Source organism: Girardinichthys multiradiatus, chromosome 19 (assembly GCF_021462225.1).
Source record: "Girardinichthys multiradiatus isolate DD_20200921_A chromosome 19, DD_fGirMul_XY1, whole genome shotgun sequence".
Lineage (NCBI taxonomy): Eukaryota > Metazoa > Chordata > Actinopteri > Cyprinodontiformes > Goodeidae > Girardinichthys > Girardinichthys multiradiatus.
In genome coordinates this window covers 32929702-32950905 of record NC_061811.1, presented here as the reverse complement: position 1 = coordinate 32950905, position 21204 = coordinate 32929702, and the positions used below count along the sequence as shown (strand labels likewise).

Here is a 21204-nt window from a genome sequence, read left to right as displayed (position 1 = left end):
CTTTACAGCAACCCCAGTTCTATTTAATAAGCAGCTCCAGACGGATCATGATGCTACTACCACATTTCACTGTACATAGGCCGCTTTTGGCGATGTTGCTTTTGGGTCCAAAAATGCAAGTTTGGTTTCATCAGACCATAATTCATATTCCAAATGTTTTTAATGCTTTTAGAAGACTTTACCTGGGCAGGACCCTGCAAACCTCATTCCTTTATCAAGACATATGAAAAATACAGATTATTATTGCCACATGAAGAACACAACCAGAGCTGGGCCGAAACTCCTTCAGTCTCGCTGGCTGCCACTTTGCAGCCTCCTTGACCAATTTTTGTCTCCTGTTTTTCGATTTTAGAGACAGTCCAGTTTTTGTGTTGTCACTCTTCTTCAAAATTTCCTTTACTGTGCAATGGCATATTTAATGCTGCGAATATTTTTGTTTTTGGTACCTCTCTAAGTCATTTAGATCCTTTATGACCTCTGGGAAAAATGTGGCTTTAGATAAAGAATATAAATGTATAAAAGTCAGGAAAATCCTACTGGGAAAAGGTGAACTTTGCTTCAGGTTAATCAGATTCACTATAACTGATGTAAGATTTTTACCCAAGAAGAATAAATGTTTATATTGTGTACAAAATGGTTATTACACAATTTTTCCCACCTAATAGATTTGTTTTTCCAGTTTAGGATATATGTCACATGAAAGGTGGAAAAAGCTTCAAAATGATTTATTATAATCTTATGGCCCTAACTGGTCATGTGTGGAGCAAGAAATACTCCAAACTCCATCTTAATCTAAAGGAAATGACAACAAAGAATACATTGAGCAGGAAACACAAAATACTCTTTATTAAATATACAAAATTTGTGAAACAGAATTGCATCACGGATTGTAAACGTTCCAGTCTTACATACCCCACTGAGCACATTCCATCAGCTTCACACTCAAGGACAAAACACAGTCGATTCAACGGTAAATGAAAACCTTGCCAAATGGAAGACATGAAAGAGAATTTCTACAGTCATCTGCACTCTTCATATTGCGATCACCCAGCTCAATGGATGTGACAACATATGTGTTATTTTTAATGTTTGATGCTTGAAGCTCACTGGCAAATCATCATCAAGGTGTGGAAGAAAAGGCCTAGTGCTTAACCACAGAGCGATTAGAAAGTGCAATATGGCGTGAAGTCGATCTAACTATACCGATATCACAAAGACAGGTACAGCAGAGTTATTCTTCTGACAATTAAGTAGTGCAAGAACATCCACGAATGCTGTTTAAGGTGGCATCATATCAGAATACTTTATGGTGTATCAATCAGCTCTATAGATTAAGTTTCAAGGCTGTGTGTTAATTTTTTTTTGTTTCCTTTTTTGGCATTTCACAGTAAATCACTGTTATTACTCATTTCCTATTTGTATGCATACAATTGATTTTATGTGCAGTGATCTAAACAATATAAAGCATAATAATACATTCAAAAACAATAGCTCTCAGCTAGCAGATGGCTTTGTTTTCAAATCCGCCCAAAGCGACCCCCCCAAAAAAAATCAAATCAAAGTGCTATACTAATGAATATCAAAGAAAACAACCCCCCTAAAAATAATAAAAAATAAGGCAGCATTTGGAATTTTAATACGCATATGTGCTAAAAAATGCGGCCCCTTTGTGACACCTGACAGCACTACCCATGCTGGGGCAGAAGTGGATGTGCCACACAGACACTGAGAGCAGGAAGTCAAGCAACGGCATGTCAGAGGCATTCACCTTGATATGCTGCAGTCTGTGTCAGTAACGCACGCGTGTGGGGAAAGAGGTTTCCAACCGTCTCCACCTGATAACACCGAGGATCAGTTAGCTTATAGCAGAAGCGATCTAAAGATAAACAGCACTTATCCTGTGTTGAAATGAAACTATTCACATGTTGGCTTAAGAACACTTTTGAACATTCAGATCTGTTCGCAGTAATGTGCATGTGAAAGGGTCAAATGCAAACCCCTCTCGTTTGGTTTGCAGTCGGTAAGAAAAAAAAAAAACTAGTCATGGCCCTCAGCACTAACCAGGAACGTCTGCAGAATGTTACACAGCATTAAGAAAAACTGAGGAAGCCATATAAAAGAAACGAACCAAAGCTGATGAACTTATTCAATGTGAATTCTGAAAATGTCTTGAACATTCAGGGCCTTGGCAAAGTGTTCCCTCTTAGAACGGTCCCGCATTTTGTCACATTTCAACTACAAGCTTCAAAGGGGTGATTTAATGTGACAGACCAACAGAGAGCCAGAAATGTGAGCCAGAAAACTAACACTACACATAATCTTGAACACATTATGTCAAGAGAAATATGGTGGTGGCAGCATCATGCTGTGGGGATGCTTTTCTTCAGCAGGAACAATGGAAAAGGGAGGGGGTACATTTGGATGGAGCTAAATCTGGAACAATCCTGACAGAGGCAGCAACAAAAGCCTTGAGACTGGGTTGGAGGTTCCCCTTCCAGAAGGACAAACACCCTAAACAAACAGCCAGAGCTACAATGGAACAGTATAGATAAAAGCACATCCATCTGTTGGAATGGCCCAAATGAAATCCAGATCAAATTATGATTTCTGAAGGCAATTGGTTGCACTGGATTTAGAAATGCTTGCCACACTTTTCAGATTTTTAAAATATAATTTTCCTTTCACCTCAAAATCATGCTCTATTTTGTGTTGGTCAATCACATACAGTCCCCATAAAAAACTCTGGAGTTTGTAGCTGTAACGTGTCAAAGGTCTAAGGCTCATGAATCCTTCTGTAAAGCGCAGAATCTGAGAAGATCGTAGGCTGATTTCCTTCTTTTCCTTCCATTCTTGCCTGTAGTTGACATATTTCTTGGTCAAGACTCAACTTGCAGGGACGTTGAATTCACTGCCACACTATGCTGCCTTTATCTGTTAGTTACAATTTACTGCTGTGCAGTGTGGTAGTTGAAGGTGGGGATTCCCTTTTAGTGCATCCCAACCTTTTATAGAAAGTTTGGATAAACAGTCGATTTATGAGCTAAAAAGTAAAAATAGAAGCTGCTGATTCCTGTGTCTGAAATGTCAGAGTTGCTTAATTCTTTGGCGTCCTGTATGAGAAACATAATACCTTCCAGTTTCAACATAAGTGTAGAAACATCATCAAGAAATTTGCAAGCAATTTCTAGGCACACGAGGGAACAGATATCTTCTGCCTTTAAACGAGGAGATCGGTCTGAGAGCCATGAAAATGCCTGGCACTGATCTGACAGCTTGTAGTTAACTGGACAAAATCAAGCACCTCTGACACGGAGACAGAGGTGATAGGTGCTGTGAAAAGAATGATTCAGATCAGGATGCTAAATTGGAAGCATCTGGGTTTGGAACCCTCCACCTGGCTCTTTGAACCTGAAGACAACCTGAGGACTTGCTACATTCAGAACCACTGGAAACAAACCTGCTGTTGAGGATGTGTTTCAGAATGGGGAAGCATGCTAGCTGGAAAACATCACCTTGACACCTCTCGGTGCCTAAATATCTGTATCAAAAAGGACAGCGTAGCAGTGAGACTAAAGAGCTGTTGTGAAGGTTTTCAGTGAACACAAACTAAAAGGCCAGTCCCTTGTTTTTTTGAACTTTTTTTTTTTTTTTTTACTTCATTTGAACTTTGAATTTGCGCGCACTTGCAGCAGCGTAGGCTTCTGCTCCATGATGCGGACCAGCAGCGTGTCGATGTAGTCCTCCAGGTCCCGGACCTGCGGCTTCAGCTTCTTCAGCTCCAGCTCCCGCTTGGCCAGCAAGAGTTTCTGACGCTCCAACTCAGCGTTTTGCCTCTCCAGCTCAGCCTCGCGTTGAACTAGCAGGGCGACCAGTTCGCTGTGAGTCAGGTGGTAGTACGAGCCGGCTCCTTCTGTCAGAGACTGAGGGCAGACAGAGACACCAAGGGTTAGGGAGAAAAACTGTAAAATGTAGTGCTATCAGTTTTTAAACCTGAAGTATTTTCTTTTTGTACCACAATAACTGAGGCACTGAGGCAAAAGTTTAAAGTTTTTTAAGATAAAACAAGGAACTAAAAAGTTATTTATTATCACATGGCTCAACAAATGAATTAAGGAAACCTTATCAGAAGTAGAAATGCAAAAGTATTCGCAACCCTTAAACCTTTTCCCATTTTGTCACAGCCAGAGCTACAAAGGAACAGTTTAGATTAAAGCATAGTGATGAGTCTGAATGGTCCGGTCAAAGTTCAGACCTAAATCTGATTGAGAACCTGGGGCAAGACTTGTGGCAATCCTACAGAGGTTGAGCTATTTTGCAAAGAAAAATGTTTTTATTTCTTTAAAAAAAAAAGAAAACCTAAGTACCTATTTTACCCACTCAATTGGCCCTAATACTCCGTCGTAAGCATATATTATAAAGTATAACTTCAACTTTAACAAGATGCTCAACATTTCTCTTTTTAACGCACGGCACACTGTGCTTTTTTGGAAGAGTTCTTATAAAAATTCCAACTTTTTTCTCGTGAATTCCAAAGAAAAAACTTCTCTTAGCTTGGCCCTAATACGCCGTCTTAATGTGCAACCTTCAGTCGGCCTATCACATAAAATATGTTCAGATTTGCAGTTTTAATGTGACAGAATGTCAGAGGGTGTAAATACTTTTCCAAAGCCTGGTATCAATTGTTAGCAGCAGTAAACGAAAGAAACAACTCCAAAATTGCAAGATCATCAAGTCACTGGGTTAGGGTTTTTTTTTTTTTTACCTTCCGTCTGTCTGCCACCTGCTCCGTGATCTGGCTGCTTCTCCCCGGATGGATGGTGGACTTGAGCTTCTCCAGGCGGGTGGCCAGCACTGACCTCTTCTCCTCAGCTAGCATGGCAGTTGTCAGTGGCTTCACTGGGTGGGGGCTTCACCGGACAACAAGACATATACAATAGTGCACACAGTGAGCCATACAGTTGGTTCTAACACTGATTTGACTCCCCACCTACCACCTGACGAGCTATCAACTACCACCCTGGTGGTCATAGTGGAGGTCTCTGATATTTTGAAATTTGTCATAATGGGTAAAAAAAAATAAAGTTTTTATTGTGAAATTACCCAGAACACACACACAGCTTCCTTTACAACAATGTTTTCCTCTGGAAACAATGGCTATGTTTGAAAACAGTGGCTTCCTTTTTCAGCACAACAACCACATACCAGCTCTCCAATATGACAGCATAAAGAAACATGAGACAATGTCCTTATAAAGCACAGGAAGACAATTTCCTGTGTCAATGACCTACATGCAGTGGATTACAGTAAAGAGTCTATAGCCGAGTGTCTTCAGTACAATTAATAGTAGATTAGTCATTATTTATGCACAGTAGATTTTTTTGTTGACCTCCAATATGACACCAGACATTAAGGAACCAGGATAAATCCAAAATAACATGATAAAGATCAAAATAGGGTAAACAAGTAAAAATCTACTAGGAAAGTGGTGAAAATTAATCATGAAGGACGTAATTGCATGCATAGGTGTAATCAAGCATGAAGAATTGTGTTAAGTGCGTTATTACCCCAAGGTGAAAAGGAAATGACAAAACAACACCTTTTTCCTCATGTAAAAAGTTTGGTTTCTGGTTGATGTATTGGCATAACAGTGTGGCTGTGTGAGAACACTGGCTGTCCCTGCGGAGAGGGGGTTCAGTGTGTGTGTGTGTGTGTGTGTGTGGGAACTGAGAACTAGAATGGTAAGGATGAAGGTAAAATAATAACTGCTAATTGGCCTGAGGCTTTAGTTTCCCCTCTCCTGTTTCCACAGGACACAAAAGGAACCTGCAGAAGAGTCCTGTTAACACCACTGTATGTGTGCGCATTTCAACAAAGTGATGGAACACAGAAGATCACACCACACACAAGAAGACCCCCCAAGAGTCAACATAGAAGAGAAGCAGGCAGAAGTAGTGCGGCAGGAGGAGGCTCAAGAAAACAGGGTAGAAATTTCTCTCCACCTTTTCCCTGAGCATGTGCAACCTCACCTGCTCAGCTGATTGGCCGCTTGCTGCTGCGCGGTCACGTCAGGCTCTGGCTTTGATGCGGCACTGTGCCCTGAGCTGGGTGGCACTGTCGCTGAAATGCTAGCATGGGGAGAGAGGGTGGAGAGCGGTACATGGGAGCTACTGCTTTCAGGAGTTAGAGAAGGAGCAAAGGAGTTAGGGAAGGGGAAGTCAGGTCCTAGCTGAGCTAAGGAGGATTCCTGTATTGTGCAGGGATCACTCCCAAAAGAGGGTAGGAGGAGTTGGTCAAAGCCAGGTGTTAGCGTCCCCTCAGAATGGGAGCGCTGTAGTGTAGCATGCTGTTCCTGTGGACATTTCAAGACGACGTCATGCGGATTTCCCTCCGCTACTTCACCGAGGATCTTTGGATTACAGCTCATGCCCAGCAGAGGGGCAGGCAGAACTTGTAATCCATCCCCCACTGGGAGGCTTGTCTCAAGATTTACCACACTGCCTTGATCCCCATTGAGGGATTCTTTACATTTTCCATTCTGGTTGATCTCAAAGTTTGATGACTGGACTAGATTTGTATGATCCATCCACAGAAGATCACCAGGGACGGCCTGAACGTTGCTCATTTCACCACAGAGAGTTGAGTTAGCAGAGTATAGTGTTTGGTTCAGCTCTGAGATGCTGGACTCTTTGGAGAACATGCGAGAATCACAGGTTAGGTAATCCTGCGAGTCAGCGCTGACATAAAGGCTATGGAGTAAGCTGTTGCTACTCTGATCAGAGGTCTGTGCATGCAACAAAGTGCAGTCAAAGTCTTGGTTAGGACTGCTTGTAATGCGACTTAAATTGAAGGAATCATCAAAAATCCCAAATCCCACATGTTTGTCTGGGTGAGCTTCCTGCTCCTTGGAACCATTCTTCTCATTGGACAGATCCAACAAATTCTGCTTAACTTCAGGGGATGAGGTTGTGATGTGTACTGATGGTAGTGTGGAAGAGAATTCCTCATCTGGAAACCCAGGAACCACTTCTTCTGCAGCCCTATTCTTAAAATAAGTGTTGAAATCACCAAATGGATCTACAGTGAAATCTTTACAGTTGTTTGATTGCTGAGACAAAATGGATGTTGGTTGTAGTGTTGACAACAGATCAGGGTTCACATTGGAAGTTTTAAGTGATTGAGTATCTCCACGTTCACTTCCTTTTTCCGTTTCCGATGGCATTAGAGTAAGTGGCAGAATCTGAAGCGACTCAGCGAAAAAGCTCCAACCAACCTTTTCGCCATAACTGTCCTCTGGCTGAATGACAGTTTGATGGGCATCAACAAATAAAGACAGGTCAGCTGACTTGTCAGCGATGCTGTCTCCAGACTCAGAGGTTTTTCCGTTTTTTACCACAGCGGAGTCAGACGAATTGTTGAAGCGGAGGACGACGCTTTCAGATTCCTCGGAGGACAACGCGGAGAATTTCTCAGACTGAGATGAAAAACAGGAGAGGCCATCATCTTCAGTCGAACTGCCAAGACCCGAGGAGCTGGGGTCTGGAGAGCTGCTGTTGTTGTTGATTTGTGCAGGTGAGATGTGAAAGGGCGCTGCATTAATGTTAGTGTCAGTGAAATCGTTAGTAGTGTTGCTGTTTGGTTGAGTTACATTGAAATCACACAGTTCAGGAGAGTTAGTGGGAGTGTTTGAGTCATCACTGTCAAAGCTTCTATGTTCTGGGATCGTTTCAAGGAATTGTGGGAAAGTGTCGATGTGAAGCGTGTTATTGTTCTTCATCTGGCCAGGAAATGAAAGTGCTGCGGATAAAAGTCTGCCCCCAGGCTGGTTATATAGAGCGTCATCAACATTTCTGTGCTCATCAGCATCTGGGACTGGTTGTAATTCACCTTTATTACGGTTGTGTTCCAGTGGATGGTCACTGACTGTATTTAGCTGCGTTTTGCCTTCCATGGCGAGATCCTCGGGAGACTGCAGCCTGCCTGCTGCAAATACTTCAAAGGATTCATCCCACTCTGGGTCCAGTCCAAGCTCTTCAGCAGACACAAAGGGCTTTGAATGATTCTTGGATGGTTCCTTTATCTCCTTGGGAACTGGTGGGAGAGGTCTTTTCCCAAGATCGCCTTTGGTGTCAGTGCCAGTGACGGTGTCCTCTACTGCTGGGTTATCTTGGGTCAGGTTAGGATTACTTGACTGTGGAAAAAGATCAGTTATCGGGGGCCGGGAGCTGGAAAGATAAGGCAAAGGAGGCAGCGCAGACTTTAGTGGCTGATTAGTTAACATATCTGTAAAGAAGGGGTTGTGCTGTAGGAGGGAGTAGAAAGGGTTGCACTGGGATACAGGATGTGGTGTAGTCTGTGAGCGGCAAAAGGGGTTAGTGTGGTGCAGTGTGGAAACCAAAGAGGTTGGATCAACAGGGACACCCAAGGGGGGGTGACTAAGTGGAAGAGGTGGTGGGTGGGGGTCAGTGCTCAGCTCTAATTTAGGGTAGACCACCAGGCTGTGAAAAGAAGGACACATAGTCCTCTCAATTAGTTCGGCTTGTTCACATTGCTCAACGTAAGCTTGCAAAAAGCATTTGGCTCAAATCACATTTAAAAGACATACTATGCACTCTATTCCCATGGCTTGAACTAGAATTTCCAATCAAAATACACCACTGTTGAAATTTTAGGGTTTATGAAGATGCTTATTTGTGGATTATAGTATATAAGCTATATAAGTATATAAATTATTTAATCGTTTACCCTAAAGTTATTGGTTTGTTGCGCGACCGACTAGTTTTTATTTAATTTCATTAAAGAATGCTGTCACAGAGCCACATCTAAAGACAATAAAAACTCAGTTTACTATGTAAACTGTTGGTATTTTATCAGGAGGGCTAATACAATATACCACATAGTTGTGAAGTGGAATGAAAGGGACACATTGTTTTCAAAAATGTTTTACAAATTAAATCTGAAAAAAATGGACAGGCATTTATATTCTGTGTCCTGTCTTCTGATACCACTAAACAAAGAAATCACCCAGAGCATAAATAGAGTCCATCTATGTGTCATTTGTTCTTAGTATAAATCCAGCTGTTCTGTGGAAAAGCATGGTTATGTTATAAATCACTGTCCAAAGCTTTGACCTTCTGGTTAATCCATCATTTGAAAATGGAAAGACGATGGCACAAGTGCAAATCTTACAAGACGTGGCCGTCTGGGTATGGAGAGCATTAATAGAAAACGCAGCCAAGAGGCCCAGTCAAAGTTTCAACTCAAATCCAATTGAGAATCTGTGGCAGCCAATTGTCGTTCCAGATGCTCTACATCCAATCTGACTGAGTTTGAGTTAGGAATGCATCGATATAAAAATCTGGGTCAACATGATCCATCCATTTACAGTATATGATATTAATATACATGATTAATTTCGCTGTTATGCCCAATAACCGATATTTACCAATATTATATTTATTTTTGCACCATTTTGACTCTGTGAAAGAGCTAGCACACCACTGACATTTCTTCTCTGCTCAGGTAAAAAGCCCTAATCCTGCGCTGCATGCAACCAATACTGGACATATGCTGATATATTAAATTAGGACTCACTGAAAGGTGGGTTTGCAAAGTATTGACTCAGGGGGGCTAAATACTATATTTAAGACAGGACAATATTTAAGTTGTCACATTTTCAAAACTATGTATTTGTATTTCATGTCACACAAAATCCCAATGGCATACACTAAAGTCTGTTGTAACGGGATAAAATATAAAAAAAGCTCAATGGATGTGGAATACCTTGTTTAATACGGCAAACAAAAAAGGCCCTAATGATAAAAGAATTTCTGCATCACAGGAACATCGTGACTCATCCTCTCGGTAATCATTACGTCCCAACAGTGTTCTTATTTGCAGTGTAAATACAACCAGAGTTTTTGGTACATTGAATGCAGCATCAGGTGGGAGCAAAGTGGAGTAAAAGCCGCTATTCTGCATAGTATGCCTTTACACATTTTTTACATAGGAGGTAGAGCTGTTTGAAAAATGTACAACTTTTCTTTAGGGAAAAATAAATAAATCACATTTTAATAAACTCCTGGAAAATTATTTCATTAAGATCATCTAAAAAAATATTTTTGAAACTGCTTTTACTTTTACTTCTGTTTTGGTCATACACTCCTGAGGTCAGAATACGGCCATTTAACCTAGAAATGATCCATGACTATACAGTTAGCCATTATCTTTAGCCATCTGTTGCTAGTTGCTCAGCAGTCATGTGTAAAGTTGATTTATAAACGTTTTTTCACAGAAATAAATTCATGCAGCTATTTAACACAGAAGTAAAAAGATTATAAAACTTGCAAATGTCATTAGAAAATTAGGCATTCTTACATCATAATTGTTGGACTCAAACTCATTCATGTTAAACTTTTTACTGAACTCTGTTTTTCTTGACCTGTGATGTAATATTTTGCAGCAGAAGAAGGTGCAGACGGATGCTGTGGTTACTTGGTGATATCTCTGCCAACATCAGTATCTAAAAGCATTTGCAAAAGGGTACTGTGTGTACTATGGCCCAGACTAGCTGACTTCACCACAATCAGAAAGAGATTATGACTTCAATATTTTATTTGTGTTTTTGTGTGGAGAATGTAAAAAAACCTAACCTAAACCACTGATCCCTAAAGCATTTTTTTACATTTTGGTTGGGGTACAATCACAAACCCTAATGTATTACATTGGGATTTATGTCAGAGACTAACACAAAGTAGGACATATTGTAAAGAGGGAAATGCAAGGAAATGCAAACTTTCGTCAGTGTAGTATGCATATGTTTTCACCCCCCTTTACTCTGATATCCCTAAATAAAATCCAGAGCAACAAACAGTCTCCAGAAGCAATCTCTGTATAAATAAACTGTTCTGTCTGCATTTGACAACATACAAAGTGCTATGTGCAGAGGAGACATAACACTGCACATTATCTTGAACACACCATCCTTACGGCAACACAGTGATGGCAGCATCATGCTGTGAGGATGCTTCTTTTCTCTCTAGAAGTGACAAGCTGGTAAAGACACACCAAAAGATTTACAGGGCTCAGGGAGGCTAAACACAAATGCAAACCACACTTTCAGATTTCTGCAAAAAAAATGTAAACCATCTATCCTTCAAAAATATGCACTATTGTCTATTAAAGCGATTTAATCACTTAAGGGTGTGTACACGTGACAGGTGGAAACGGTCATCTTCCTGCTTTCCTGCCTGCTTACACACAAATGAACGACCTCCACGCCTATCAGTAGTCTAAAAAGAGAGCAGTGATTTCTCCAGATCATGTTTCCAAAGAAACAGACATTATTCCAGAGCAGAATTATGGCCAGTAAAGCGTTAATGTTTTAAGAGCACTTCCACTCCTCCATCTGCATTGCAGACTTCTGCTGTAACCAGAGACTTGGACCAGTAGGGATGTGTTCAGACCTGGAGGCGCATCTGTAATACTAGTGCACAGGAAGTAAGCTACAACAATGCAGTGTACTCATTTTGTATTTGACATCAGGTGTTTCTTCACTTTTAGAGTCATTACGCAGTGCCTTGTTAGAACCACACAACCTAATGTATGTCATTGGGATTTCAAGTAATACAAACATGACTGTGAAGTAGAAGGAAAAGGTTGCATGGTCTTTAAAATCTACAAATAAAAAATCTGAAAAGTGTGGTGTGCATTTTCTTCCACGATTGCTATGTATTTAGCTTTATCCATCTTTCAATCTACTCTGACCAGCTTTCCTGTCACTGCTGAAGAAAAGCATCCCCACAGCATTATGGTGCCGCCACCATGTTACATGGAAGAGAGCGTTGAAGGAGACTGCTCATGCTGAATTTTATTTAGGTTTGTAAGAGTAAACGCAACTAAATACAAATGCACGCCACACATTTCGGATTATGATTTGTAAAAAAATTAGAACACCATGAATCCTTTTACTTCCACCTGACAATGACGCTCTACTCTGTGCTGGTCTATCACAAAAACACCCGGCAAAATACTTAAAACGGAAAGAAAAAGCTCCAGCAGTATGAACACGTCTGCAAGGCACTCTACCTGTAAAGAAAGCACAAACTAAATATAGCAAAACCTGAAATGACAGTGGCATTGAAAGACTATTCCAGTTGTTTGGGGAACAGGTTTAGCATTCTTTGAAAGGGTTAGAAATGTACATATCTGTGTTCAGCAGATCAGGCATTAAGTCTGACACAGAAAACAGGTTAAACAAGTCGTGCTCTGTCTAAAGGACACCAAATGAACTGATCAGCTTGTTTAGAATACAAGCAAACAAACACGAGAAGGTTTATGTGGGTCTTCTAGCAGGTTTGGAAGTAAAGAATTCAAATTAAAGCAGAGGTTAAGATACGGGTCAGCAGAATAAATAATCTTTTATTCAAAAAATAGATAAAACCAACTTCGAAATAACTCTACTAAATATTTATTTTCCTTCTTCTATGTTAATGTATAATATAGACTTGCTTACAACTTGTGTGGTTTTAAATTTCAGTTGTCAGTGAATTAAACCATTGTGTCAACCCTGATCTGATGAAAATTAATAGGAAGTGTAAGATCTTACACATAAAAATCTTTGTTTGTAATCCGTGAGAGAATATATTTGCAGATAATGGTGCAAAGAGGTTCTGACCTTAATTTAAATCAATTATATCATCAAAATTATAATTCAACATCAGTTTAATTTCGTAGCTAAAGAGGTTCTGACACGTCATGTGTTAACATTGTGCATCTCACCTGGGTTTGTTGTGTGAGTCCTTTGATCCAAACCAAGCCCTGTGTTTCTCCTCGGTGGCAGAAGAGGTTTGTTCAGACTCGTCCTTGGACTGACTCTGACCCTTTTCTGCAGACTCACTCCGCCCATGTGAGAACAAGTTCTTCCTCTGTTTTTTCACCCGATTCTCCGACTCCGCCTTAGAAGCTTTCGGCAGTGATGCCTGTTCTGGCCGCTCCTCGTCTTCACCCAGCTTGGGGCCGCTCCTCTCCAGGGAAGCTGCAATTGCAGCTTTCTCCTCCACGCCAGCCCTGTCAAAAGACCAACGACGGCCGTCTCCCATGAGGCCTTTAGGTAGGTCCGTGAAGGGCCTCGTGCTGAGGTTCTGTAGAGAAACAGAGTGGGGCATGGACTTCTGCAACAGTCCCAGGCCTAAAGAACCTGACGATTTTCCTGAGCCTGGATCCTGGGCCTGGATTTTGTATGCTTGGCTTCCGTTAACACAAACAGTCGGCTGAGGCACTGCAATAGTGATTTCACCAGCTTCATCACCAAACTCACATTTGAGAGAGGACGACTTGGGCGACACATTTGCTGTATGTTCTGCAACAAGGAGACGAAAGGTAGAAATAAAAAGAATTTAAGAGAGACACAGAAGAAAAGGATGCAGACAGTCAGCCATCTCACTGTTTTACTAAAATAATTTCTATTTTTACAGGTCCTTCTCAAAAAATTAGCATATTGTGATTAAGTTCATTATTTTCCATAATGTCAGGATGAAAATTTAACATTCATATATTTTAGATTCATTGCACACTAACTGAAATATTTCAGGTCTTTTATTGTCTTAATACGGATGATTTTGGCATACAGCTCATGAAAACCCAAAATTCCTATCTCACAAAATTAGCATATCATTAAAAGGGTCTCTAAACGAGCTATGAACCTAATCATCTGAATCAACGAGTTAACTCTAAACACCTGCAAAAGATTCCTGAGGCCTTTAAAACTCCCAGCTTGGTTCATCACTCAAAACCCCAATCATGGGTAAGACTGCCGACCTGACTGCTGTCCAGAAGGCCACTATTGACACCCTCAAGCAAGAGGGTAAGACACAGAAATACATTTCTGAATGAATAGGCTGTTCCCAGAGTGCTGTATCAAGGCACCTCAGTGGGAAGTCTGTGGGAAGGAAAAAGTGTGGCAGAAAACGCTGCACAACGAGAAGAGGTGACCGGACCCTGAGGAAGATTGTGGAGAAGGGCCGATTCCAGACCTTGGGGGACCTGCGGAAGCAGTGGACTGAGTCTGGAGTAGAAACATCCAGAGCCACCGTGCACAGGCGTGTGCAGGAAATGGGCTACAGGTGCCGCATTCCCCAGACCTAGGCTACAGAGAAGCAGCACTGGACTGTTGCTCAGTGGTCCAAAGTACTTTTTTCGGATGAAAGCAAATTCTGCATGTCATTCAGAAATCAAGGTGCCAGAGTCTGGAGGAAGACTGGGGAGAAGGAAATGCCAAAATGCCAGAAGTCCAGTGTCAAGTACCCACAGTCAGTGATGGTCTGGGGTGCCGTGTCAGCTGCTGGTGTTGGTCCACTGTGTTTTATCAAGGGCAGGGTCAATGCAGCTAGCTATCAGGAGATTTTGGAGCACTTCATGCTTCCATCTGCTGAAAAGCTTTATGGAGATGAAGATTTCATTTTTCAGCACGACCTGGCACCTGCTCACAGTGCCAAAACCACTGGTAAATGGTTTACTGACCATGGTATCACTGTGCTCAATTGGCCTGCCAACTCTCCTGACCTGAACCCCATAGAGAATCTGTGGGATATTGTGAAGAGAACGTTGAGAGACTCAAGACCCAACACTCTGGATGAGCTAAAGGCCGCTATCGAAGCATCCTGGGCCTCCATAAGACCTCAGCAGTGCCACAGGCTGATTGCCTCCATGCCACGCCGCATTGAAGCAGTAATTTCTGCAAAAGGATTCCCGACCAAGTATTGAGTGCATAACTGTACATGATTATTTAAAGGTTGACGTTTTTTGTATTAAAAACACTTTTCTTTTATTGGTCGGATGAAATATGCTAATTTTGTGAGATAGGAATTTTGGGTTTTCATGAGCTGTATGCCACAATCATCCGTATTAAGACAATGAAAGACCTGAAATATTTCTGTTAGTGTGCAATGAATCTAAAATATATGAATGTTAAATTTTCATCACGACATTATGGAAAATAATGAACTTTATCACAATATGCTAATATTTTGAGAAGGACCTGTATAGTCATAAATACAAAATACTTCTCGAGATAACACTGACGATTTCTTTAACTGGCTAACTCAGGACAAGCCTACATAAACAGTATAATACCTAAAAATGAACAAAGAAATCAGCTTTTGACCAGAATCTGTCACTAAAACAAAATCAGATATTTTTCTGATCAATCAACACAAAGTTAAAGGAAGCAAGGATGTGTAAGGGGTCATTTCAAAAGATACTATTTCCTACAACATCTCAAGACATGAGTGGTGGTCACTGAAGCTCATCAGAGAGCAAGACCTTCAAAAGACAACAGAAAGGATGGTCATTTGACAACAAGGTTGCTCTGTTTTACACTTCTGGTTTTCAATCTCTGCTGTGGAACATGCTGAATGTGGAAAAGCCTTTTGGAAATCACAAAGTTAAGGTAAACACGGTGATTGCAGTTTTAATTAATGCTAGCTGCACTAATCACTAATGTAAGATTCTAAAATCAGTTTAAATGTCAACTCACTGCAGTAAGGCTAGACAAAAAATATTTTCAATGCTCTTCTTATAGCTCCTGCATTATAGATCTTGAAGAGAAATCACCTAAAACCTGTTTGTAGATGCAAGCTTTTACAAAAAACTCAAATCAGCCAAAACATTGTAACTTGTGAATATCTAATAATACCTTCCATGTGCACTTCTTTATTTTATGTTGAAACCATTTATTTATTCACATTAGCACAGTTTTTCTTTGCAGCGTCCAATAACAATCCCCATAGAAGCAGATTTTAGAGATGCTAATCTGAAGAAGGCATAGGCATTAACTGACCAGCTTAAAATCTTCTATATGATGCTAACAAATCACAAGAAAAGCTGGGAGAAAGTTAACTGAGTTATGTCTCCCTTTCTTTTAATTTTCCATATTGTCTTTGAATAAAGAAATCTGATTGTTTCCATTTAACTTGTTTGTTTTTAGCAAGACCTTTGTAATCATAGATCTCTTTCTCTTCATTTAGATTGAAGCTCAAATGTATTAATACCCCTGGAAGATTTAGTTTTACGGTAATAGTAATTTTCCAAGCATGTCTTTTTTGTGACTAGGTATAATATCAACATTTTGGAGTCCTGACTTGAATCTCATTAAGAATCTGTGGATGGAGCTAAAGATTTGGGTGATGGCAAAAAGGCCTTCCAGCCTCAAAGATTTGGAGCTAAATTATAAAAACAGTGGAAACATGCAAGAGCTGGGTATCAATTATCAGAAGGGTTTGATTGCAGTAATGCAAAGAAATGTTTTCCCAATGTTTCGACCCTGAGTACTGTATATCCGTTACCTGTAATGTCTACAATGGTTAGATACTCCACACTAAGTGATAACAAGAAATGATCTTTCTGCCAGATTCACCTGGACTGTTGTCTGCAGTTAAGTTGCTGCTGTTACTGGGGGAGTTGGACAGGTCAGACACCACCACGCTGATACCGGCTGTTGGACTGAGGCTCCCGCCTCGTGACGATGACTCGCTGCTCTCAGAGCCCAGAGAGGTGCTGGAGCGTGTGTCTGATGACTTTCGCAACTTCCCCCGCAGAAAGAAGGTCCTCATCTTGCTCCGTCGGACTTCGCCCCCCTCGTCATCCTCATAGTCCTCCTCTCCTCCTCCATCACTTGGCAGTCTTTGGCGCATATGGTACAGGGAGCTGTTTCCAGCTGGCACGACAGTGGAGGAAGAGTCCTCGTCACTAGATCTCCTCTTCCCCTTCATGCGCTCCTTAAGTTTGCTGAAGGTGGAGGCTCCCTTGTCCTTCATGACCAGGTCATACATGCTGGCCGTCAGGTTGTTTCGGGTGAACTGGATAGTGACTTGAATGTCTCCCCTCTCCTTCTCCTTTTTTCCCGTCTTAGAGTTGAGTCTATACCATCTGCAACAAAAGTTTGATCATATGAGACACACACACCAAGGATAGTTCAGGAGTTTTAAAGGAGGTTCTGTTAAAGGATTCTAAGCCAGGGGAGTCCAAAGTCTGTATCTGTAACTTTACCACAGTTGTTTTGATTTTACAGTGTCTTGCTGCACTTTAAGTTCAGTTTATTTATAGCCTTTATTCTTGCATGTAACAAATCACATTTATGAAAAGTTATGAAGTTAATCAAGTTTAAGTGTAAATTTCTTATTAAATTAGAATACACCATGCCCTTTACCGTGAAAACTTACAGAAGCTTATGGTGGCAAACAAACAATTGTATGGATAAAGTTCAATTTATTTTGTTTCTAAGTTGTAAACAATATAATGTAAAGGATTTGCTCATCACTAGCTCTTTTAGAGCCTTGACCTTATCTGGAAATCAGATTTTGGACCTTTGAACATGAAGTTTAAAAAACCCCTGGTCTACATGTAACATTTTGTCTTTATGACACATAATGTCCATTTATCCAACTTTTTGTAACTAAGGACTTTAGTAATACCTAGTATGATTATGCAAACATTTCCCAATCTCTCTTTGAAGATGTTTTTTCCCCCCCAATTCATTTGTTGTAAAAATGCAGATCATCCTGCAGCTCAGCAAAGACTCTTATACATGCATTTCTTTTGCACTAAATAATCAATACAGTCCCCTCATTACATCATCTGGTTAAAATAACATTTTACACTCGTGCAATATTCAGGAATAAATGTACATTTAACAAAATTAAGAAATCTTGGCAGACAAAACTTTGGCTCTTGATGTCTTAGCCAGTGAAACCTTCCCAAACATCCAGAGTTTTCCTGAAAAGTCCTTTAAGAATGTTGGTTTCATACATGCACAATGTATATTTTCCAATGGGACTAACATATGGATTGAAATGCCTATTTTCACAAAGTACTGAACATTTTCATTTCAAAACATTTTATTGAGAAGTGAGTGACTTTTTTCTGTGTATTTTTTAAGTTTTATTCTTTAATATGATACACCAAACAAAACAATGCAAATTGCACCTGAGTAGCTCATTGCTGTGTTACATAACTCGTTTTTTTAATGTGAAGTTGTCTTAGTTTTTCTGTGCTCAAGTAAAGCACAGCCACACCCCTGCTTTCCCTATGAATGAGGGAGAACTCAAGCAAGCTCACATGCTTCCTTTTTTATTTGCCAGTGTACCAATATGTTTACTGCGGTCTTTAGCTAAATGACATAGCAACAAATCCAAGGAATGTTTGGGCAAATCACGGATAAATTCATCCTAGGAGTTGTCCTAACACCCTGTAACAATGCAGGCAAAATAAACAGGATTTAAGGGCTGATAGTAGCCAACAAGAATAGTGAAAATTCTTAATGCGATGCATTAAAAACATATTAGGACATGTATATTGTTTCTTATCAAGATTGTTTGGTTTTATGCAACTATACATGGAGGACTAAAGATATGGACTAAGAAATCAAACGGGGCATAAGATACAAGTCCTGCCTACTACAATTCTAATTTATTCCATAGAGGTTTTTTGTTGGTGCATTACATTTTCCATGGTCGTTTGGAGTCTCAAAGCTGATACGCCAGAAATGTACGTGTGAGAGTAGGTGGGACTTGTATGACATTAGACGACCTCGCTCCAAAATTAACACCTTTAACAGAAATACACAGATGTCCACATGGACAAGCCACGAAAGACTAAGCTTTAGGGCAACAATGACATGAAGTACAGTATGTTGCAAAAAGTATTTGCTTGTCTGCCTTTACTTTCTTTAACCATAGTTTTTATTATGATGTTGGCCCATCCATTTGCAGCTTCAACAACTTTCAGCAAGTTTTAGTAGTGGGTTTATGGGAATATTTCACCATACGTGCATTTGTGAGAACTGACTCTCAATCGCTTCTCTAAAACGTCCCAAAGGTATTCTATCAGGTTGAGGTCAGGCCGCCACGTTCTTACACCAAGCTCGCTCATCTATGTCTTATGGACCTTGCTTTGTGCAATGGTCATTTTTGAACAGCACCCAGACATCCCCAAACTATTCTCACAAAGTTAGGAGCATGACATTGTCTGAAATTATTAGTCCTGAAATATAGCTCTACACTATAACCGCCTCTACAGCAAACTGTACACTTGACACAATAGAGTCAAATACAAGAGTCTCCTGGAAACTGCCAAACCACTCCAGAGAACATATATCTTTACTGTCCTATGGTCCAGCATCTTTAACGCTTTGCATTGCACTTGGTGGTGTAAGGCATGGATGGGGTCGCTCAAACCCATTCCATTAAGTTCTATATGCACTCTTTTGGGGTTAACTTGAAGGTCACATAGAAGTCTGAAGCTATTGACTCTGCAGAAAGTTGATGAACTCTGCACACTATGAGCTTCAGCATCCGCAGACCCTACTTCCCCTACTACTAATTTCATGATTGGACTTATTGCATTGGTGGTATCATATCATGGGACCAAGCTGGAATTCATTAAGCTCATGAGAGGAACCCATTCTTTCATAAATGTTTTTAGAAGCAGTCTGCAGATCTAGTTGCCTTATTTTATACATATCTGGTCATATAAGGTATTGGAACACTTGAATTCAATTATCTGAAGGGGTGAGTGAGTATTTGTGGCAATATAGTGTATTTTTGGAGCAATATGATTCTTTCAGACAACACTATAACTGGCAGTAAAGCATAGTGATGGCAGTATTATGTTGTGGGGATGGTGGAAAGATAAAGGAGAACTTTCTCCAAATTCTCCCATTTAACTTCAAATTAATCCCCAGATGGTTGAAGGTTGAACACAATTGGTTGTTAAAAAGGATAAGGATCTCAAACACTCAATAAACTGGTTTTGGAACAGATAACGGTGGCTAACATAAAGTTTTTTTGGCTAACATTAAGCCTTTCTAAAGCCCTGTTATTAACCTGTTTGGAAGTTTGTGATCTAAACCTAAAGGCCAGTCTTCAGTAAAAACTAAACACAATTTCGAGGCTGTGCAATCGGATTTTATTTTGAAGATACATTAAGGCACTATGTGGTGCAGTCATTCAACCCAGGAAAAATAACAATTCAAATAAATTCTTAAACCTCAAGAAATGAAAATAATATTCATGACACTGATGACTGTATGTAAACTTCTGACTAAAACAGGAACATGCTTTTTATTGTTCCAAGCAAATAAAATATTTAAAAAATACACATACAAGGACAACCACTGTTCGGGTAAGTCACTGCATCATCATTCAGTTTAGCACTAAGTCATGTGAAAGACCACACTGTAGCACTAAATTGTGACAATCTGCATAGGGTCATGCAGGGTCACATTGTCTGTGTTCCTCTATAACACTGCATCCCTGCTGAGTGTGACCAGGCATCCAACAATACCTTGGTAAGGCCTCATTCACTGTGTCCTCGTAAGCAAGAATAATGAAGCGAACCTTCATGTCTGATTTAATAAGTGAGTGTCCTATATAAAGCCAGCTAGAAACACATTTGGCAGACTGTAAGCTCCTTTAGAAGGTGGGCAGAGAAGTGCACTTCCTGAAACGCCAAAAACATAACCACATCATGACTCACAGGAAAGTTTCATCCATTCTGCTGTTAAAAAAAAAGAAAAAGATGTGATGAGCGAGATAAACCTCCCCGGCTTATATGCACCTCTATGCAACAACGGGAACTTTTCACCACTACCAGGAAGATGAAAACATATACAAAACAGAATCTGCTTTTAGATTTTTCATTTCCTGTGCTGCTTGGCTATTTTCATCCTACACATCAGACACATGTGCCTTAAACATTTTGAGCTTTTTCAAACAGATACCATGCCCAAATGTCAAAATCATAGTTCAATCCATTTTCTAAGCTCAATATCACAAGAACAGGTAAATTATGTTTTTACTCTCCAAAAAAAAGGATCGCATGTCTTAAAAAATTTTAATTCATTTAAATTCTAATAGAAAACCTCTTCATAAATCCCATATAGTACACATTGTAAGTGTTTACACTTATAAACTTACACAACCTATTGGTCCCTTCAAAAGTCACCCAATTACTAAATAGAGTCAACCTGTTATTTAATCTCCAGCTGTTCTATAAAGGTCTAAAAAGTTTGTTAGAGAACAAATTGTCATAAAGGTCAAAAACCGTAATTAGCAAGGAGCTGTGGGGATCATTTCTTTCATCAGGCACAAGTAAGCTGGTCAGAGTTGATGGGAAAACAGCTGGAGCTAAATCCTGAAAGAAAGCCTGTTA

The 21204-nt window shown here is 40.2% G+C and overlaps 1 protein-coding gene across 2 annotated transcripts in view; it reads right to left on the bottom strand.

Annotated features, from left to right (window-relative positions):
* Positions 1 to 819: 819 nt before the first annotated feature.
* rab11fip5a (RAB11 family interacting protein 5a (class I)) overlaps positions 820 to 21204 on the bottom strand; it is a 40166-nt gene continuing 19781 nt past the window's right edge. The window contains exons 2-6 of one of the 2 annotated variants that reach the window (XM_047345255.1): positions 16412 to 16923; positions 12778 to 13357; positions 6027 to 8495; positions 4763 to 4907; positions 820 to 3920 (exon numbers count right to left, since the gene is read on the bottom strand). In XM_047345255.1, the coding sequence (XP_047201211.1) occupies positions 3657 to 3920; positions 4763 to 4907; positions 6027 to 8495; positions 12778 to 13357; positions 16412 to 16923 (3970 nt within the window). In that variant the 3' untranslated portion in view covers positions 820 to 3656. The remainder of the gene's footprint in view (positions 3921 to 4762; positions 4908 to 6026; positions 8496 to 12777; positions 13358 to 16411; positions 16924 to 21204) is intronic. The other variant, XM_047345256.1, reaches the window with a different exon arrangement.